The sequence below is a fragment of the Amborella trichopoda genome, chromosome 2 (assembly GCF_054954075.1).
Source record: "Amborella trichopoda isolate Santa Cruz 75 chromosome 2, AtrichopodaSantaCruz75HAP2 v2.0, whole genome shotgun sequence".
NCBI lineage: Eukaryota > Viridiplantae > Streptophyta > Magnoliopsida > Amborellales > Amborellaceae > Amborella > Amborella trichopoda.
Genome location: NC_142337.1, coordinates 46271210 through 46291480, shown reverse-complemented (window position 1 = coordinate 46291480; position 20271 = coordinate 46271210). Strand labels below are relative to the sequence as shown.

The window sequence follows — 20271 nt, the reverse complement described above, 5'->3', positions numbered from 1 at the left end:
TCCAATAGCCTGAACGCAAATTGATCGTCCCATCAAAAGCACCAACCCAAAAGTATTTGACTCGACACAACACAACCGCTTCTATCCCAACTCATTAAAACACCAATTTTACAGAGAGAGAGAAAGAAGAGAGAGATGGTGGGACATGCTCTGACTTCCACTATCACTCAAAAAATTATTAAAAAAATCCGAAGGAAAAGAGAGTGGTCACCTCAAAAAAAAAATACACACGCGCTCATAACACAAACACAAGCGCCAAATCCCCAAAACATTTATTTATTCCCCTCTCTTTTCTTCCAAAATAAAACAAAGGTGGTGGCAGTGCCATCTTTAGTAGGAGGAGAGAAGATAAAAGAGATGTCCCTCTCTTTCTCTCACTAAAATTCCCCTAAATAAATAGAACTGCCCACTTTCTCTCTCTACACTCCAATCCCTGATAAATTAGCACATGTTCCAACAAATAAATTTCCCTATAAATACACATATACATTGAATATTACAATTGCTATATATAAGTTATAGGAAATATTCTCTTCCAAAGGTCCTTGCTCCAGCCGTGGCCTCCCTGCATCATTTGGCCTGTAAACTGGCCCAGCATGCCCTGTCCATGAACTGTCCACTTCTCTTTTTGCTTTTTCTCCAAGAATACATTCATATCTATATCTATTTATATATAACTACATGCCTCCTTAATCTTATGACCAAATTGTCCTTCCCCTCAAAACCCTAGCTCCCCACTAACTACTGAGCTTTTCTTCTCTGTCTCTCTATCTGTAGGTTCCACCAAAAGTGGGGGTCCAATAGTCAACTGCGGTTTCACTAGTAACTGGATACGTGCTTGAGATGGGGACCAAACACAGGCCTCTACTCCTTAGATCTTGTTTTGGGCCTTCTGTGTCCTTCGATTTATCTGCGCTCTGTGTGTAATTTACTTGAATGAGTTAGAAACAGGAAGGTCAACAGAAAATTCATCGTAATCAATTTGACTGTCATAAAAAATGAATGATGAATCAAGTATGAAACATAGACCTATTTTATTTCTTTCAAAACAGTCACACAGTATGGGTGATATTTTTTTTCGAAAGTATTTTCACATAAAAGAACTCTCCTATGTCAGTTTATAACATCAGTAGGCTGCCTGTTGGTACGAAAGAAATGAATTGGGACCGATTAGTGTGAATAAAATCCTACCCCTGATCACATGCGGGAGTTCTTTCATGAGAGAACTGACAATTTTTTCACACCTACCAAATGTGCCCTAATGGTACATGCGGTGTGGTATATGGTATGCCGTACACCATGTGGACATCTGCTAGTCCCTACTGATGACGGGCGATCGATGAAGGTTGACCATTCCCGGGAGAGTGTTCATGATAGTGAACTCTGGTTAAATTCCATCTAGAGAATGTAAGGTGGATGTGCCCATGGTGTACCTTAAACCACGTTATATAGTTTATGATTCCATTTCCAAATATTTTAGGTTATGGTGGAGCTATGTTTAGTTGCAATTTATTAGGTTTTTATAGCAGTAATTTGTCATGTTTTTATAAGAATTGGATGGACTTGGGTATTCTACTCACCTGGTGGTGCTGTAAAGGCGCCCCATTTTTCATGTATGGAGTACTCAGCGTCTGAAATGACATAACAGAGAATAATAAGAAATTACTGATTTTTTGCTTTCTTTTTCACTTATTGTGTATATTTTAAGCAACCATGATATAGGGTAAGAGAAACTTACATTAACTTGCTCGTGTAAGAACTTGATATACTGGATGGCTTCATAAAGAACGGATGCAGTATCAGTCTGAAATGAGTAATCCACATCATAAGCTTTATGAACAGGATAAAGGTTTTCCACTTTCTCCTTTTCCTTTTCTCCTCTAATATTATAGAATCAATGAAATCACTGCAAATTTTACCTTTCCGAAAGGTGAAACTATTTGCTGTAGTGCCGTGATCCTGTCCCCTAACTTCTCTTTCCTAACCTGAAGAAAATGAGGGAAAGCAAAAAAGAAATAAAGCTAGGGTTCATAGTATCAGTGGTACAAGGTCTTATCAATTCCCTGGTATAACCAAATCTCAATTCAGTACCTTAAAAGTTGGTAATGGCGATGGTGTCTCCAGTCGAGGCCGTTTAAAGCTCGGCTCGCTTGCACTCTTTTTCAAGTCAGCCAAAGAATCATGAGCTTCATCTATATTCGTCTGTGAAAATATTGACACATTCAGATGCAAACCAAAAAAAATAAATTAAACACCCTTTTGTTCTCTTTTCCTTGGGCCTTCTAATTTTTTGCGAGATGGATTATGTTTCAACTTTCTTACCTTGGCTGTGATGTTACTGATAAGGGGTTTCTCCTCAATTGTCTGAGACATGAACTGCTGGTTTGAAGGTGCATATAAACCAGGCCTTATACTGTTCGCCATAGGCGAAGCATTCCAAAAAGGGGTGTTGTTTGAAAACAGCAACTGATTACTTTGTTGCTGTTGTTGCTCCTTTGGAGGAGAAGAAGACTTGAGAAAATCAGGAAATTTAGACCAAGAACTCGTCCCAAATTCATCTGTCGTAATTTGGGACACACCCATTCTATAATTCGAAGAAGGAGAATTTAACAATCGATTTCCTTGAAAACCCACCAATGGTTCTTGTTCATATAATCCTTGCAATAAAGACGATGGAGAAGCATAGGGCAAAGAACCCGGGTTGTAATTGCTAGTTGTTAAGCTCCGACCTGTTACTGTACAATCGCCGGAGCTATTGCCTGAATTTAGCCGATTTTCAAAACTGAAAGTCTGGTTCATGTGCTTGAGGGAGTCTTCATTTACTAAAAAGTTTTTGGGGCACCATTCCTTTTGGAAATGGCCTGAATCAGGTGTTGGGTCTTGTCTAAAGTTGGAGCGAGAGTTTAATAGGTCTTCTTCAGGTAACATGGCTTGTAAACTGTTATCTGGTCTTCCACTGCCTCGTCTGCTCAATAATATAAACTATCTTGTTATAAAAGAAATTACACATGAATTGTAAGGGAAAAAGTAATGAATTGCATGATTGGAATTTACAGAAATGATGGGGTATTAGATATCTTTTTCTTTGAGATTATCTGTCATACTGCAAAGCATGATATCAGTTAAAATTTATGGAAGAATTTGTGTTCCTGGATAAAATTCATGAGGTTCATTATTTATGATAAGTAAAACTCAATGAAAACTCTCGAGAGATTTTTTTTTTTTTTTTTTTTTTACGCTATTCTATATATTTACATCTGGATAAATTAGTTTTTGAGTGACAGCTCTAGGAAATTGAGGCAGGCGGCAGCCATAGAGCGTTTATGAACTCGTATTTCGCTTAATTATGATCGTTTCCAAAGTACTCAAGTCGAAAGTTTAACTTCAATTGTTCCAACTTATAGGATCACTTCCAAACCAGTCATCGATTTTTTAAGAAACGAAAACTCCATTTTTTTCCCCAACTTCACACGAAAAAAGAAAAAAAATCGGTATCGATCCACTCTTCCCTCAGTTCCGTCAAAAGCATCGAGGAAGTTCCTGTAGAACTCTTCATTACCATTTCTATTTCATCACAAATTACCTGTTTTACCACAATTTTACTGTTGCATAGAATCCCTTGAGACTCAATAAATTTTAAACCTATTCACAGAAACATATAGTTTGTATGAAGGTTTACTGTTAAGGTAAAATTATCTATACTCACAGAAGAGCATGGCTCCAATCAGTTGAGGAGAGGGCAAACTGAACGCCAGTATCCATCATAACCATGCCTGAATCCTGCACCGAGCTGCTCGAAACAGAAGCTGCCGTGTGATCATCTCCGACTGTGGTTTCCGAGGGGGATCTCCCCTTGACTTCCCCAGTCTCAGAAGACCACCCACCCAGATTCCCCATATCCGTCAACGCACTCGAGCATGCCGAGACGCTCCTGGCGTTGCTCCACCAGTTGCCACTGCAAATCCCGTTTTGCAACTCCTCTGCCATGTCCACCCAATATCTCTTTCTTGTGGATCTAATTCTCTCTGTAAGGCCCTCACAGTCGCTCTGTCGCTTTCTGCTCGGGCGGTTTCTCTCTCGACCTTTCTCTGGGACAAATTAAATCCGATTTTCCCCCTCCCTTCTTCCGGGTCCTGTTTCTCTGTACTGTTTTTTTTTTGAGTTTCTCTCTCAAACCTCAGGCACCTGTCTGTGAGTTGAAATGATCGGGGGTATCAAACCCCTATATAACCTTGCCTTCGATGTATGGAGGGGTATAATAGTAATTTGAGGAGCTGACCATGGTTAGTGACTGCAACTAACCGCCGGATTCCGGTTGACATTCAGGCCTTTGTGATTTTTTTTTTTTTTTGAGAGAATTTCAAAAGAGGAGAATTCACTTTTTTTTTTTTTTTTTTTTTTGGTGAAGGAATTAATGAGTTCATAAGTAATGGAAATTTTTAAAATAAAATATTTGAAAAGAAGGGAACTTTCCGCTTCTTTTGTTGGAGGAACTTCGGTAGTGCCACGTCATCATCACCGAAGGGTGTAAATGTCGCGGCTTTTGGGATTAATGGAAGGAGGTATTGTAAATTCTGACTCCTGACCCACTGAATAATGGGGAGGAGCATCATAGCAAACATGGAAAACGCTGCCTTTTTTTTTTTTTTTCGTTTGTTTGTTTCCTGAAATGGCGAATTTGCCCTTAAGGTCTTTCCCGAGTTCCTCTTCATGTTTCTCTTTTAAATAACCCTCTCTATCCCTCCCAAAATACCTCATTTCTCTAATGTCTTTCTCTTTCTATCTCATCTTTCTCTAACCGGTCTCTCTAACTGTATGTCCTTTCTCTCTCTATATGTGTCATTTCTCTCTCGAAATCCCTCCCTCCAACTGTGTCTTTATTCTCTTTTAACTTTTTTTCGTTCTCTAAATGTGGCATTTCTCCGTCTATCTTCTCGAACTTTAACCATGTACATTTCTCTATTGAAGTGCTTTCTTCCCACGCCCTCTTTCTCTCTCTTCTATGTCCCTCTCGATGGAGCCGTGAAGCCAGATTTCGGCGAAGCTTTGTCATATAACTATAAAGTTGAATTTTTGTATTTGAGAACCTCCAGATAGCCTTCTAGATAAGTTATCAAACAAGCATTTTGGAACTTCTAGATGTTTACAATTACAATTTCCAGGGACTTAGAACTTCCAGATTTCCAAGGCATATATAGTTTCTGAGTTATGAAACGTGGACTTAATATTGTGATTTTTATAGGTCTTTACCTTCTAACACAAGCTCATGGAGACTGTGGTATTTTTTTTCTTTTTCTTTTTATTTTTTTGTTGGAATATTAAACTTAACGTGAGTGAAGTTACTACAAGATTGGGCATCATTCCCAAGAAAACTGTATAGCATTCATCTTAGCGATTGGGCTAAAGAAAAGCAGAATAATTCTTCCAAAATAAAAAATAATAGCAGATTTGTTCAACAACCATCCATGAAAATGATGCTGGGTGATATACTGAGATTGGTGTTCAGTAGAATAGGAGATGATCACAATGGTTGGTCCAACTCTCTCCCTCATCCCTCTCACTTCATTGGAGGGTTTTGATCCCTATGCATTGTGACTTTGTAAGGTTGATGGGAGTGCATACATTAACAATAAAGTCTGTAAAACACTTTATCTTTAGCACAAGTAGATCACAATTATCCCAGGCATTAGACGTGAAATTCAATAGTCATGAATGTCTCAAAATTAGGAAGAAATTTTTCCGACTGCGAGTTAGGTGGATGGTAAACAAAGTTCTAACCACTCAATCACATTAAACAACTAAAGATGATTCTGACATTTTTGTATAGAAGGTTAATGGTTTCAAGTACTTGGGATGCAGGTAGCAAGTGTATCTACTTCCTCAGAAGGACGGCAACATGGGATCTAGCCCTAGCCCAACCCTTGTTTCTAATGGGCTGGCCATGTCAGGAAGGGCCAAAAACAATGAAGAAGAAAAAAAAAAGGTTTTCATGCCTTCTTTTATTTTTTGTTAACACTAAAGCTACTTCTTCATGCCTTTCTTAAAAGGGAAAGGTTTTCTATACTTCCCCTTCAGCATATAAGATATATGCTTCCTCCCCATCCAACCATCCAATTTGATCTAGATTTGATATGATCTAACGTTTGATTTAGATATGATACCTCAAAGTATTTTATTTTTAGTTTTCCTTCTATGAATTGTGTGAACATGAAATTTGGTATGTACCATCTTCTCAATGGATCGCACCTAAAAAATAATAATAAAAATAACTTTTTGGTAAAATATAATGACCAAAATATCATTTGAAGTCTTCAGGGATATTTTAGTCATTTTATTTTTTGATAATATTTTCTATATATTTTTTATAAGTGCGAGTTTAAGAGAGGAGTGGACACCCAAATTGTGGTGCCAAAATAATTTGTATAAAAAATATTAAAAATAAACTAGTGTAGAGATGTGATATTGTGATTGGGGCCATCTCAGCCATCCATTCAGAATGGACGGTTGGATAAGGGAAAGCATATAAATTTTATGCTATAGGGGAAGCATAGAAAGCTTGCCCTTCTTTAAATATTCTGTAGAGCTTGCCCGCCAATATTTAATAATATTTAGTTACTCCATAAATAGTTTTTGGAAAGGATGCACTTTATGTTGACAAAAAAGTATGTGATTCTTCTTGTCTACTTCTTTTATGTTGAGAGTATTAGCTTAATGGATTTCAAATAAAGAAATAAACCTAGTTTCTTCCCACCACAAATAATTTCTGAGGAGACCACAGAGATTAAATTTTTTCTTTTTTTTGGTTTATTTTTTATGTAACCATCCAATTTTTCAGGTATGCACAAAGATGGGCTTGAGATATACTTTTAAAGAGGTAAAGCCCTTTTACAAGCCTAACTTAGGGGAAAATAGAAATGAAACAGGTTAATATCAAACTTCAGATTCCCCATTTGATATTATTAGACCCTACCAACTACCATTAGGTCAAAAACCCTACCTGATACGATGCGTAAAAAGAAACGACCGAGGATGGATGCTTATTTTGCCATTAGAATCAAATCAACGAATAACTTTCGCAACATAACCGCAACTTATTCAATGAATTAACTAAGGGTGCGGTTTCTATGAGGTTGCAACCTTAAACAATCCAATTAATGTTGGCCTCCAAATTTTATCGAAACGTGTAATTTCAGTGTAAAAGATTTCGAGGATTATCTAGAAATCTATTTTCATATCTAATTATAAAAAAATTTAAACTCCAAAAATGGTTAAAATCAAGTAGATCTATAACCGTAAGAAAATCATAAAAATGAATGGTATGGATAATGTGTTGCAAGAAGCACTATTTTTGGGACTCAAAATCTTTTATTTTTTAGTTTTTATATATATATACATCTTGATGTCGAGATGATTCATTAGAGGGTTTTTCAACATTAAAAGAATATTATCTAATGGATTTTTGAGGTACATGTTTAATTCTACATTTTAAGGTTGCAATCTTATATAAACTTTTTCCATTAACGAATGCCCAACCATTTCAGCAACATAAAATCCATTTTGTTTATATAAGGTGCCATCCTTATATTGTAGAAGTAAGGTATACCTAAAAAATCCATTAAAAAAGGTTGTCTTGATACTGGAAAACCCTTAAAATGGATCATCCTGACCTTAAGATTCATGAATATGAAAAAAAAAAAAAAAGGATTCCAAGTCCAAAAAATTGTTCAACTTCTATTGCATTATCTAGACCGTCTATGTTCAAAATTTTCAAGTTGTTATGGATCTACATGATTGTCACCTTTATTGGAACTTTGAATTTCATAATCAGGGGCAGTAATAAATTTTCATGCCATTGCAAGCTTTTCTGGCACTAAAACCGCATCGTTCATTACAATTTCGAGGGGCGCCTTATTTCAATAGTAAAAGATTGACGCCTTATCCAAACCTCCCCCAATCATAAACGAAAACCAAAACATTTCTAATACTCATGAGAGAAAAAGGAGGATTAAGGACGAAGTCACACCCTGTAGATGGTCGTTTCATGAATGAAAGTTTCATAAAGTGTTTTTGGACTTCAAAACTGCATAATTCGCACTTAAACTAAATTAAAACAATAACTTTGACATATGGTTCTCGAATAGTCTGCGATGTTGACAAGACAAGGCAAAGAATTATGTGAGGAAAAAGGGTGTCAATGTCTTTCTCTTAACGCTTGGGACGAGAGATTCTAAAAATTGACCTATGAACTCGCCACAACTTCATCTTCGTCTTCATAAAATAAGAAAAAATTATAGATATTTTCCATGACCAGACTTTCTAAACATGTTAGACCACTATGTTTTTTCATTAAACCCAAAAAGTAAATAAAAAAAGTAAATTTTTTAAGATGGAAATACTGCTAGATAGTTTTTCTCTAAAAAATTGAAATTTGAAAATTTAGAAACAAAAGCTATCTCTAAATTTTTTGACAAAGAAACTATCTAAAGTTTCAAATTTTAGAGTGATTCTTTTTTTCAAATTTATTAGAGAGAAAAAATATCTGAACTTTTAGGTTAATCAAACTTCAAGTTTCTAGATATAGGAACTGTTAAAAAAACTGAGAGTTTTAGGAGAGAGTGAAGGAATGGGAATAAAAGTGGGTTTCTGCACAGTGGGCGTTTCATTCTAAAAAAGTTAGCTTATGTGGGGTTAAATGTAAAAAAGAAAAAAATTATATAAGGTTGCAACCTGTACAATTACACATACGCTTCAAAAATTAATTGAAAAAATTGTTTTAATACTGAAAAATCCTCTAATTGATCATCTTGACATCGAGATGTATGAATATCAAAAAAATAATAGATTTTGAGTCCCAAAAATAGTGCATCTTGAAATATATTATCTACACGATCCATTTTCAAGATTTTTATAAGTTTGTAGAGCTACTTAACTTTAACCATTTTAGAGTTGGAAATTTTATAATAAGATATGAAAATAGACTTTCAGATAATCCTAAAAAAAATTTACACCAAAGTTATGTGTTATGATAAAATTTAGAGATGCGCCCTAAAGGTTGCAACCTTATAGAAACCACACCCATGTAAAAATAACAAGAGACGTTCATATGTGGGTAACTTGCGTGACTCGCCATTCAACTTTGTTAGACTGTAGTGATTGAAAGTTATAAATAAATATAAAAGTTCTTACGCGGGCTTGCCCTTATATGAACTTGCCATAGTCACCGTCCAATTTCAATAGGTGGCGTAAGTTACTATGCAGGTGAGCCCGTATAATAATTATGTTTAAATAACTAATATTAAGATTAATGATGTGATTTAAAAGTATTGGTAATCTTTACAAAAAAATAACCTTCAATTGGACTAAAATTTGAAGGCAATTTAGTCATTTATGAGATACAAAGGGCATATCTTAGTCATCTTCCAAATTATCGACAGACAAAAGCGGGTGGCGGAAATTCCTCTCCACCCCATTTTTAAAATAATATAATATATTTTAAAGTTCCCTTCACCTAAATTCCCCCACTCTTATCAACTCCTTTTTCCTATTTGTCTTGGATAAATAAAATACTAATCTTTTTGCTTTGATATTATTTTATGGTTTACTTAACATAGTAATGTTTTTGGTTTTATTATCTTATGGTTTACTTAACCAATTGACCCCTAAGGCGGCGCCAGGTGAGCGGGTAGCCGCTGATGACCTCATGCTTATGACCTTTGTTTTCCTTAGGGGTCAACGTGGGACCCATTTTGGCACGCGCGCGTGCGACGACACGTGGGCCAAGACCTGGAAAATAAGTCAAAGGGTGAGAGCGACGTCTTCTCCTTAAAAATCATTTTGACGTAGGACACACGTACCCTTCTCCTCTCCATTCTCTCTCTTACATTCATAAACGCGTCAAAATGCCATCTCTTTGGTCAATGCCTACATGGATCACTCGTTGAAACTCCCCTTCTATGATATTTATCAATTTGTCGCCTTCCGGATTCGATGAGGTAAGAAGTTTACACAAGGGGTCAGCCTGCACTTAAAAACCTAAAATTGTTATTCCAATGTTGAAAAATCTTTAGAATTCATTGTTCAAAACAAGAAAAAAAAAATCTTTAGAATTCAATGTTTTGATCTTGAGATGAATGGATACAAGAAAATAAATAAAAAAAATAAAGTCATGAGAACAATGAATCTTGTAACACATGGTACCCGTCTATTTTCAGATTCTCTGAGTATTTATGGGTTTGCTTCATTTACACCATTTTTGGAACTTTAAATGTTAAATTTAGGTGCGAAAATTGATTTTTAGTTAATCACAAGGGTTTCTGACATAGGCACTGCATCTTTTGATAGAAATTTGTTATGGCAAAACTTCCAAAATATAGAATAAAAATGTTTAGGCACAAAAGAATAGATAGGAAGCTTTCACTCAATAAACAAAATTTCCACTATTGCAACAAATTAGAAGTACAATCAAATAATATGGTATTTAGGACCATAAATTCATTTTTGAGGTTCCACATACCTCTTTTGCCTATCACTTCGGTGATTCGTTATTTCTTTCTCATCCAATGATACCCATGCATATCGTTGCTGGTTTTTAAGGGCCTATAATAACCGTCTTTCATTGCCGCCTTCTATACCGTCTTAATGTTCTAGTAAGAGGTAGAGAAGAGAGAGAGTGGTAGAACAATATGAAAGTGTGTGAGGCAGTGGGATAGAATTTACTAAAGAGAGAGATAATGAGGCGCAAGAGGATAAATTAATTAATATTTTAACACTTCCTTAATTTGTCACTTTCATTTCAAGTAGCATTCTTAAGTGACAAAATGTTTCAGTCTTTAGTGGCTTTGTCAGAATATCTGCAACTTGTTCTTCTTATTTGTAAAAAACCAGCTCAACTTCATTATTTTTCACATGTTCTCAAATGGAATGGAATCTTATATTTATGTGCTTCCTTATTCCATAAAATACTGGATTCTTGACCAATGCTATTATTGATTTGTTGTCGACCTTGATCGTTGTAGGGCCTTCTTGTGGTACCTGCAAATTCTTTAGCACATTTCGCAACCAGATAGCATGACAGACACATGATGCTGCTGCTACATATTCGGCTTCACATGTGGATAATATAAAAATTAGTTGCTTCTTTGAACTTCAAGTAAAAGCTGTAGATCCAATATGAAATACGTAACATATAGTATTTTTTCTATCATATAGGTCATCTCCCTAGTCACAATCACAATAACCAAAAATCTTGAGTTCATTTGAATGAGAATAGAACATTCCATAATCCAGTGTGCCTTTTAGATAGTGAAAACTTATTTTGGCTACTTTCAAGTGAGTTTTATTAGGAGCTTCCATATACCGACTTATTAAGCCCACTCCATACAAAATATCGGGTCGAGTACATGTCAGATAACTCAAACTTCCAACCAAGCTTTTAAAATAAGTGGCATCCACTCCAGAATCATCATATCTTCCATTCATCTTGTATTCTTTTGGACTAGTTACAAAATTGCAATTATCCATTTTAAATTTTTTGAGAATTTCCTTTGCAAATCTATTTTGGCAAATAAAAATCCATTCATCACATTGTTTTACTTGTATTCCAAGAACGTAATTCATAAGCCCAATATCAGTCATCTTAAATTCAGTAAACGTGGATTGCTTAAAATCATCAATCATGCTAAGGTTATTTCCGGTGAAAATTAAATCATCAATATATAAGCAAACTATCAATAAATCACCATTGTCATTCATCTTTAAATATAGAGCATGATCAAAGGGGCAGTTATAAAACCATTTTCTTGGAAATATGTATCGATTATTGCCTTCCAGGTTCGTGGAGCTTATTTCAAGACATAAAGTATCTTTTTCAAGTTATAAACTTTGCCTTCATGCCCTTTTACAATGTAACCCGGTGGTTACTCAATATAAACTTCCTTTTCAAGATAACCATTAAAAAAAGTAGATTTGACATCCATTTGAAAAAATTTCCATTTTCGTTGGGCAGCCAGAGCAATTAATTAATCTAATAGTATCCAATCTAACAACATGAGCAAATACCTCTTTGTAGTCAATCCTAGTTCTTTGCTTGTATCCTTTGGCAACTAGTCTTGCTTTGTATATTTCTACTTCACCTTTCCCATTCTTCTTTTCTTTGTAAACCCATTTCACACCAATTGCTTTATGTTGCTTCGAAAGTGCTGTAAACGTCCATGTGTCATTCTTCTCAATGGCTTGAATCTCCTCATCCATTGCTATTTCCACCTTTTTTCACAAACTGCATTGTCGAAACCTACAGGTTCACATTCAACAAAGAAACAAAATAAACTATGTCCATTGTTAGTATTTTCTGTTTGAGAATAAATTTCATTCAAACTCTGTGTTCTTGGTGGCCTTTCAGTTGAACTTTCATCCATGGAAGGAATAGATGAACTTGATTCTTGTTGAGGAGATGAGGGTGGAGTATTTTGTTCTTGTAATCTCTCTTGAACATTGTCATTTCCATTCAATTCAATTCTTACATGACCATTTTCTTCTTTTTTGTTCCATTTCCATGAGGCTTCTTCATTAAATTCCACATCTCTACTGATCATCAATTTCTTATTTTCAGGACCATAAAGCTTGTAGGCTTTTGATTTTTCATCATAACCAATAAAAATACATTTTTGGCTTTTATCTTCTAATTTAGTTCTCATTTGATTTGGGACATGAGAGTAAGCAACTTACCCAAATACCTTTAAATGTGCCACAATAGGTTTAAGTCCACTCCAAACCTCTTGGGGTGTCCTAAATCATACACTTTTGGTGGGAGACCTATTCAAAATATAGACAACACAAGAGATTGCCTCAGCCAAAAATTCTTTAGACATATTTTTGCATTTCAACATGCTTCGTGCCATATCCAAAATTGTCTGGTTTTTTTCTTTTAGCCACTCCAATTTGTTAGGGTGAATATCATGTGTAAATTGATGAAGAATACCATATTACTTACAAAACTCATCAAATGCCTTTGAGAAAAATTCACCACCCCTATATGATCTTAAAACTTTAATAAAATAGCTAATTTGTTTTTCGACAAAAGCCTTGAAATTTTTGAAGATCCAAAACATTTCTGATTTTTTTTTCAAGAAATAAACCTAGGTCTTTCGATTGAAATCATCAATGAAGATAGGGTAATACTAATGTTGTTCATAAGAAATTGGGCTAAGTGGCCCACATACATCGGTATGGATGAGTTCAAGGGGTTTTGATGCTCTATGTGAAATATCAATTAGGAAGCTTTCATGGTGATGCTTCCTGAGCATACATCCTTCACAAAGTTGTTCCGGATGATCAACTAGTGGCAGCCCTTTCACCATGTTTTGGCTATGCAACAATGTCAATCCATGAAAATTGAGGTGTCCAAACCTCAAGTGCCATAACCATGGCTTTTCCTTTAAAGATGCATAGACAGTGTAAAAAATCAGTTTTGATATCCAAAGAAAATGTCCTATTTTTTGACATGCTAACTCTAGCAATCAAGCTTTCCTCTCTATCTTTTATGGTGAAGGCTAAGTCCTTTAGACGAATATCATAACCTTTTTCCAAAAGCTGCCCCAAACTAAGACATTAATTTTCATGCTTGGCACAAATTAGACATTGGAAATAAATTCATCCTTTCCATTCTTCAGTCGAATTAAAATTTGAACTTTTCCTTTGACCGGAACTTTTGAGAAATCACCAAATATTACATTCACTGATTCATCCAACTCCATGAACATTTATTTTCTTCCGCATATGTGGTTTCTTGCCCCACTGTTAAGAAAACATGATTTCTTGTTTTCACTTTCTTCTTCTTTGCACGCTAACATGAGGGTTGGTTCTTGATCTACTTTGAATTTTTCTACAAATGTTACTTGTTGTTATAAGTCATTTTTGACATACTTTCATGAGGCCATGCAAATAAGGAGAGAGCTAGTGACAATCTGGTCTCGCGGGTTCACGAAACACCTGCAGTTCAGGATTGTGTCGAGAAATAAAGCCTCTAGCCTAATGACCTAGGTTCGATGCCTCAACACCAAAGAAGGACCCTCCACTGTAGCCCCATGATAGAGGTTGCAACAGGGCACCAGACCATTGCCATTATGCTCAAAATGTTGAGAAACCACCAAGGGAAAAATTTAGGCTCAATTAGATCCCTCTAAAAGGGTCTACGCTCATGCGGCCTCACGATTAGTGGGCTTTACCTTAGCGCGATGCGGCTTCACCAAACCAGTCCCAAAAAAGGGTTGGGACAATGTTTTTTGGCGGCAACTTCTCCAACCTATGGTGCCTTCCTCTGAAATCAGACCAAGTTCAAATGTTGACATGTTCTAGATCATGTCAGCCTCGTCATTTTGACCTGAGGCACTCACTGTGGCATGACCGGGAACCCCTACCGTTCTTAAAAGAAAGGCAGTAGGAGAAACCAGGGCTAAGAAAAAGCCCAACAGACGCTGAACTTGGTGAAGCATAGCTCGAAATCCAGGCTATGGATTGACAAGAGGAAGAGTTCAAAAGAAACACCTCTCACAGAGCTACATTCTGGTATGACTCTTGCATTCAATCCTTTGCTTTATGAATGCGAGTCCTCAGGTCACCAGAGAAACAAATCCAGTCGATGGCCAGAATCCCTTTCTTCGGTAACCTTCCAAAAAAGCTAAAGACTCAAATCTACACCAAATCGACCCCCAACTTGGTGCAAAACGACTGCAACGACTTCCTCTCTGACATGCAAGCAGATCCAAGGGCTAAAACGACCCAGCTCGGACATGCATTGGCAAACAAAGTTCACAAAACTTGCCAGACGTTCACCCCAGGGAAGAAGGCCACCAAAGCACGATTGCAGGGTGACAAAATGCTGACAATCGAGAGAAGAACAAAGATATAATGTCTAAAGAGCCGAAAAGTTGCCACAAGTTGTAGGACCAGCTTCCAAGGTCTTCCCAAGGCAGCGCAGCCTGCATGTAAGGACGGTCTCGTCATTCGAGCAAAAATCACAAAGACATTTTGGTCATTTCCTTTTAATTTTCGGATTTGTTTTCAATTTTTTAATTGTAATTAAGCTTGACTTTTGAGCGTTCACCCCTATTTGGTGAAACCTCTATATAAGCAAGCTCAACTCACTTGTAAAAGAGGTCTTGAAATTCGCTCCAAAAGGTTTCCCTTTTGGAAGCTCAAATACCCCAAATGATGGGAAGAATCGAGGCTAGTTCATTCTTACTTTGTCTTATTCTGTGAGTCTCTAGCCCATTCGGGGGAGAAGAGAGGAAGAGAGAGAAAACTTTGGGAGGAAGGGTACCCCTGAATGTGCGGTCCCGCAGACACCCTAGTCGCGGGGGGTCATCCCACTTCCCCAAGCCAAGTCATTCCTTCCCTCTCTCTCTCTTCCTTCCACTCCCACGCACGTGACCTCATTCGCACGAAAGCCCCCCGCCCGTCCGCGAGTCTGCGGACGTATCCTAACCTGCGGGGTCCTTCCCTTGACCTCTAACCGCGCCCCCTTTAGTGGCCAGCAAACCCTTCTGAAAGGGCACTCAGGGAGGAGGGACATTAGGATTCTGTCCCTATAGCATGGAAAGAGTGAAAGCAGAGAGAGAGATTGATAACCTGAGGAGGGCTCCCGTTCAAACATTGCTGATAAGCAGCCGGAGGGCTACGTAATTGCTCTAAGAGGGCCATCTGCCAAGGTGTGTCTCCGATCCCCCAAGTGACAAAAAAGTGGTTTGCGCTCCAGTCAAAAAAATCTCTCTCATTGTCGGCCTCCTATCTGCAAGCAAGAGGGCTCGCACGACCACAGTGCGTCGGACCTTCACAGTTGTTCGAGAGAGGGTTTCCTCATCCCCACGCAGAAAGAAACCAGAACCTCACCGACATCAACTAGCGACTCCACTGGGGACGCTTCAACCTATCGTTGGCTTGAGTCATCTCCAGGTGCCAATCTCTCTACCCTCTCTTTCCACTTTGGCTATGGGGTCCACTTGTCCCTTTTTCCTCTGAGTCGGGGAGTTCTACATCCCCATACCTGCGGCTGCTCAGGGAGAGGCTCGACCATTCGATCCTCCCTCCCTTGTATGTCCTCTTTGTGGTCATGCTGGCCCAACTGTCCCGGCCACGATTGGGAAAGTCTGAGGCATGGGCCGTCAGGTACCTTGCCCCGCCTCTCCCAACGTCAAGAGGGAGCCCCTTAGCCCTAGCTTCGTGGGTGACTTTGCCACTCCCCCTCACCCGGCTAGTCCCGACAGGACCATCGCTGCCGTGGGTAGCTAGAAGGCTACCCCGCCCGCGTCACAAATGGGTCTCTCCAACATAGCACCCCCCACGCACACACCACATGCTGACAATCACTATGTCACTTCCCGCGGTTACTCGATCACGCACACCCCTGTCTGTGAACTCCTTGGAGGCCTGACCGCCATAATAATGAATCGGGGTAGGCAGTAGCCTACCCCGGTCCCTCAAACTATTTCGAGTCACCTCCAGCATGGGCGTAGCACTAGTGGCTCTGCGCCACCCGTGCCATGCATGTTAGCCCCAAGGCTCGGGGCAGATCCCCGACCAACACACAACTTCCGAGAAAATCGAAAGTCCTCCAAGCACACTAACTAGCATAAGGGAGGCCCGATGACTTCACTAGTTGGACAGGTAATAATTCTCCCACCAGCGCCTCGTTCCAGCCACCCCAAAGTGAGGAATGGGTTACCCATTTCCAACTTTTCTTTCGTTGAGGATTCCTAGAAGGTGTGCGATCTGCGACCGAGAAACCGAGTGGTTACAACCAAGCAGCAGAGTTCAAGCCTGTCCTACCAGGTAGGAGTGCAAAAGAAACGTTAGACGAAGAGGAGTTTCCCGCTGAAGGCCGCACACACCTTATCACCAGAATCCGCTCCAAGGGCGCATGAGCATCCTGGCCAAACAGACCTTAGGGATGACCCCTCAACGAGGGTGGCAAACATGCCCATATGGGACCTATATAGGCTCCCATCGTATTATGAAAAAGATGGATTACAAGATGACTAACAACCAGCGTCTAAACAACGACAAGGGAATGTTGGCCCCATTTGCCATAGTCGAGGCTTTATCATCTCGATATCGCAAGAAGGAAGGCTTTGGCTACCTGAGGCATTTGAGCCCCCCACAGCCACCTTCCCTTTTGAGCAAGCATTGCATATAACTACGATGCAAGAGCCTACTCCGTCCCCCCAACAGCCATCCCTTGACACTAGAATGAGGGAAGAGACCTAGGAGGGCCCACTGATAGAGCTAGCGCTCGGGGTTCCAAGAACGCACTCTTTCGTCGAGGCTGAGTCATCAATTGCCGATGAAGAAATAAAAGAGGTACTGAAAATGTTAGAAGATGGCGAACAGGCCACGACAGACAATTTGGAGGAAATAAACATGGGTAGCGAAACTGATCCGAGACCCACCTTCATCTCTGCTGCTATAACCCCTCATGAAAAGAAGTACATTGAATTCTTGAAGGCCAACCGAGACGTGTTTGCCTGACATTACGAGGAGATGCCTGGCCTTGACCCACGCATGGCGGTTCACATGCTGAGTATAGACCCGTTGTGTAGACCCTGTCAAACAAAAGCCAAGAAGATTTAGGCCTGACCTTGAAATTCAGATCGAGGTAGAGGTGGATAAGCTTAGACCAGGAAGCTTCATTTGAGAGGTGAAATACCCAAAATGGCTGGCTAATATAGTTTAAGTCAAGAAGAAAAATAGGCAAATCAGAGTCTGCATTGACTTCCGCGACCTGAACATGGCCTGCCCTAAAGATGACTTCCCCCTTCCCTTCACGGAGTTACTGATCAACTCTGTCACCAATTGTCGGGCCTTCTCGTTCAAGGATGGGTATACCGGCCATAATCAAGTGCGGGTGGCCCTGAAGGATGAAGAATCCACGGCTTTTCGGACATCAAAAGGTGTCTTTTGCTACACGGTGATGCCCTTCGGCCTCAAAAATGCAGGTGCCACTTATCAAAGGGCCATGAGCACTATCTTCGAGGGCATGCACCATGAGGAAGTCGAATGCTATGTAGACGACCTCATCGTCAAATCAAATAGTAGGGGGAACCATATAGCAAACCTCAGACAGGTCTTCACAAGACTCTGCCTCCATCAACTCAAAATGAATCCCTTCAAGTACGCCTTTGGTGTGCGGTTAGGAAGATTCCTTGGGTTCATTGTCCGATATAAAGGACTAGAGATTGAGCCTGTCAAGATCAAAGCCATCCAAGAGATGCCACCACCAAGAAATTTGCGGGAGCTTAGGTCCCTCCAGGGTCAATTGGCCTACATAAGGAGATTTATCTCTAACCTATCAAGGAGGTTTCACCCTTCTCCCATCTTTTGAAGAAGGAGGTCCCTTCGAATGAGATGAGGTGTGTCAACCAGCCTTTGACAACTTCAAAAGCTACTTGCTCAATCCCCCAGTTCTCTCCGCACCCATCCCAGGGAGGCCCCTTATCTTATACGTGGCCACGCTCAATGAGTCACTCGGAGCTCTCCTCTCTCAGAACAATGACGTGGGGAAGGAAACGGCCTTGTATTACTTGAGCCACAGGATGCAAGGAGCAAAGGCCAACTACTTACCAATAGAGAAGACATGTTTAACCCTTATCTTCGAGGTGCAAAAATTGCGCCATTACCTGCTCACGCAGCCGATTCGACTTGTCTCTCGTGCAGACCCCATAAAATACCTCTTATCGCACCCCTGCCTGACGGGGCGACTTGCCAAGTGGTCCCTGCTCCTCATGGAATTCGACATCACATATGTACCACAGAGGGCCGTCAAAGGTCAAGCCCTCGCAGACTTCCTGGCTACTCACCCGCTCCCGTCGGACACCTCTACGACTGACGATTTGCTGGATGAAGAGATTTTTAATGTGGAAAGCCTTGGCGACTGGAGGATGTATTCCGACGGAGCTTTCCAGTCTGAGTAAGGCGGAGCGGGTGTAGTATTCGTCACTCCTCGGGAAGAATTAATGCCCTTTCATTTTCTCTCTCGAGGGTAGGATTGCATAACGAGGCAGAATACTAAGCGTTCAACATAGGCTTGTAAATGCCCTCCACCTGGATGCAAAACACTTAAACATCTACGGAGATTTAGAGATTTTAATCAGACAACTCAAAGGGATATACGACGTGCGGAGGGAAAGTCTCAAACCCTACTTCAACATCACTAAGTTGCTAATAGCCCAACTGGGTGAGTTGACTCTAGAGCATGTACCCCGGAGGCTTAACGCCCAGGAAGACGCACTTGCCAAGTTAGGAGCAACGATCCAAATGTCGTTAAAGAACCCCACACCAATATGGGTCGCAGTGTAGAGATGCGTCGAATTCATTGAAGGGTCCAAGGAGGAACGTCAAGCAAAAGAGTTGCCCGACCAGCGTCACTCCATCCTAGTTGCAACACATGCTGACGGCATTCAAAATTCTCCCGCTCCCATCACCATCGCCACAAAAGGGGGAGACGAGAGTTGAGAGCGCCCGACTGCAGACCCTGTGCGTGCGGAGATAGAACAAGTGACTAATTGATGCTCCCCCATAAAGGCATATTTTCTACACAGCCGGTTACCTGATGATCCTGTTGAGCAGAACAAAGTTCGAAGGTCAGCCACGCGGTTTATGTGCCAAGACGACACTCTGTTCTGAATCTCCTACAACGACATGCTACTCAGGTGTATCAGACACGATGAGTCAAAGCATATCCACGCAGAGGTCCATTATGGGGTGTGTGGAATGCACCAATCGGGCCCCAAGCTTTACCACAGGATCATGCAGATAAGCTATTACTGGCCCCCCATGTTCGCGGACTCAATTGCGTTCGTAAAAATCTGCCCAGTTTGCTAGATCCATGCTAGTTTTGTTCACCAACCTCCCAAGCGTCTTCATCCATTGGTGGCATCTTGGCCCTTCGCTCATTGGGGTATGGACATTGTGGGCCGTTTTGACCCACCCTCCTCTTTGGGGCACATGTTTATCCTCGTCGCGAAAAATTACTTTTCAAAGTGGGCCGAAGCAATTCCCCTAAGGAAAGTCCTAGGTACCAAGGAGGCTGATGTTGTCCGCCATCACATTATTTATAGATTCGGCATTCCAGACCGGATCACTTCTGATAACGGTCCCCAATTTCATAGCAGCCAGATTAGCAAGTTAATCGAGAAGTTTGGGTTTACATGGAAATACTCGACCATATACCACCCAAGAGCTAATGACCTTGCAGAAGTATCCAACAAAACGTTATGGGAC

General features: G+C 39.8%; 1 protein-coding gene across 1 annotated transcript; it reads right to left on the bottom strand.

Moving 5' to 3' along the window:
* Positions 1 to 251: 251 nt before the first annotated feature.
* Positions 252 to 4422, bottom strand: LOC18441025 (uncharacterized). The gene is made up of 7 exons (XM_006851155.4): positions 3707 to 4422; positions 2323 to 2965; positions 2092 to 2202; positions 1920 to 1985; positions 1739 to 1804; positions 1581 to 1631; positions 252 to 917 (listed from the first exon to the last, which is right to left on the bottom strand). The coding sequence occupies exons 1-7, from the start codon at positions 3985 to 3987 to the stop codon at positions 768 to 770; spliced, it is 1368 nt and encodes a 455-aa protein (XP_006851218.1). The 5' UTR covers positions 3988 to 4422; the 3' UTR covers positions 252 to 767.
* Between the last annotated feature and the right edge of the window lie 15849 nt (positions 4423 to 20271).

Bases quoted from the DNA above. Each gene is read 5' to 3' on its own strand.
- LOC18441025 (XM_006851155.4), bottom strand. From the start codon at position 3,987: ATGGCAGAGGAGTTGCAAAACGGGATTTGCAGTGGCAACTGGTGGAGC. The intron at 2,203-2,322 runs GTAAGAAAGTTG...ATATTTTCACAG, and splicing joins TCAGTAACATCACAGCCAAG to ACGAATATAGATGAAGCTCA. The intron at 1,632-1,738 runs GTAAGTTTCTCT...ATGTCATTTCAG, and splicing joins TCTTACACGAGCAAGTTAAT to ACGCTGAGTACTCCATACAT.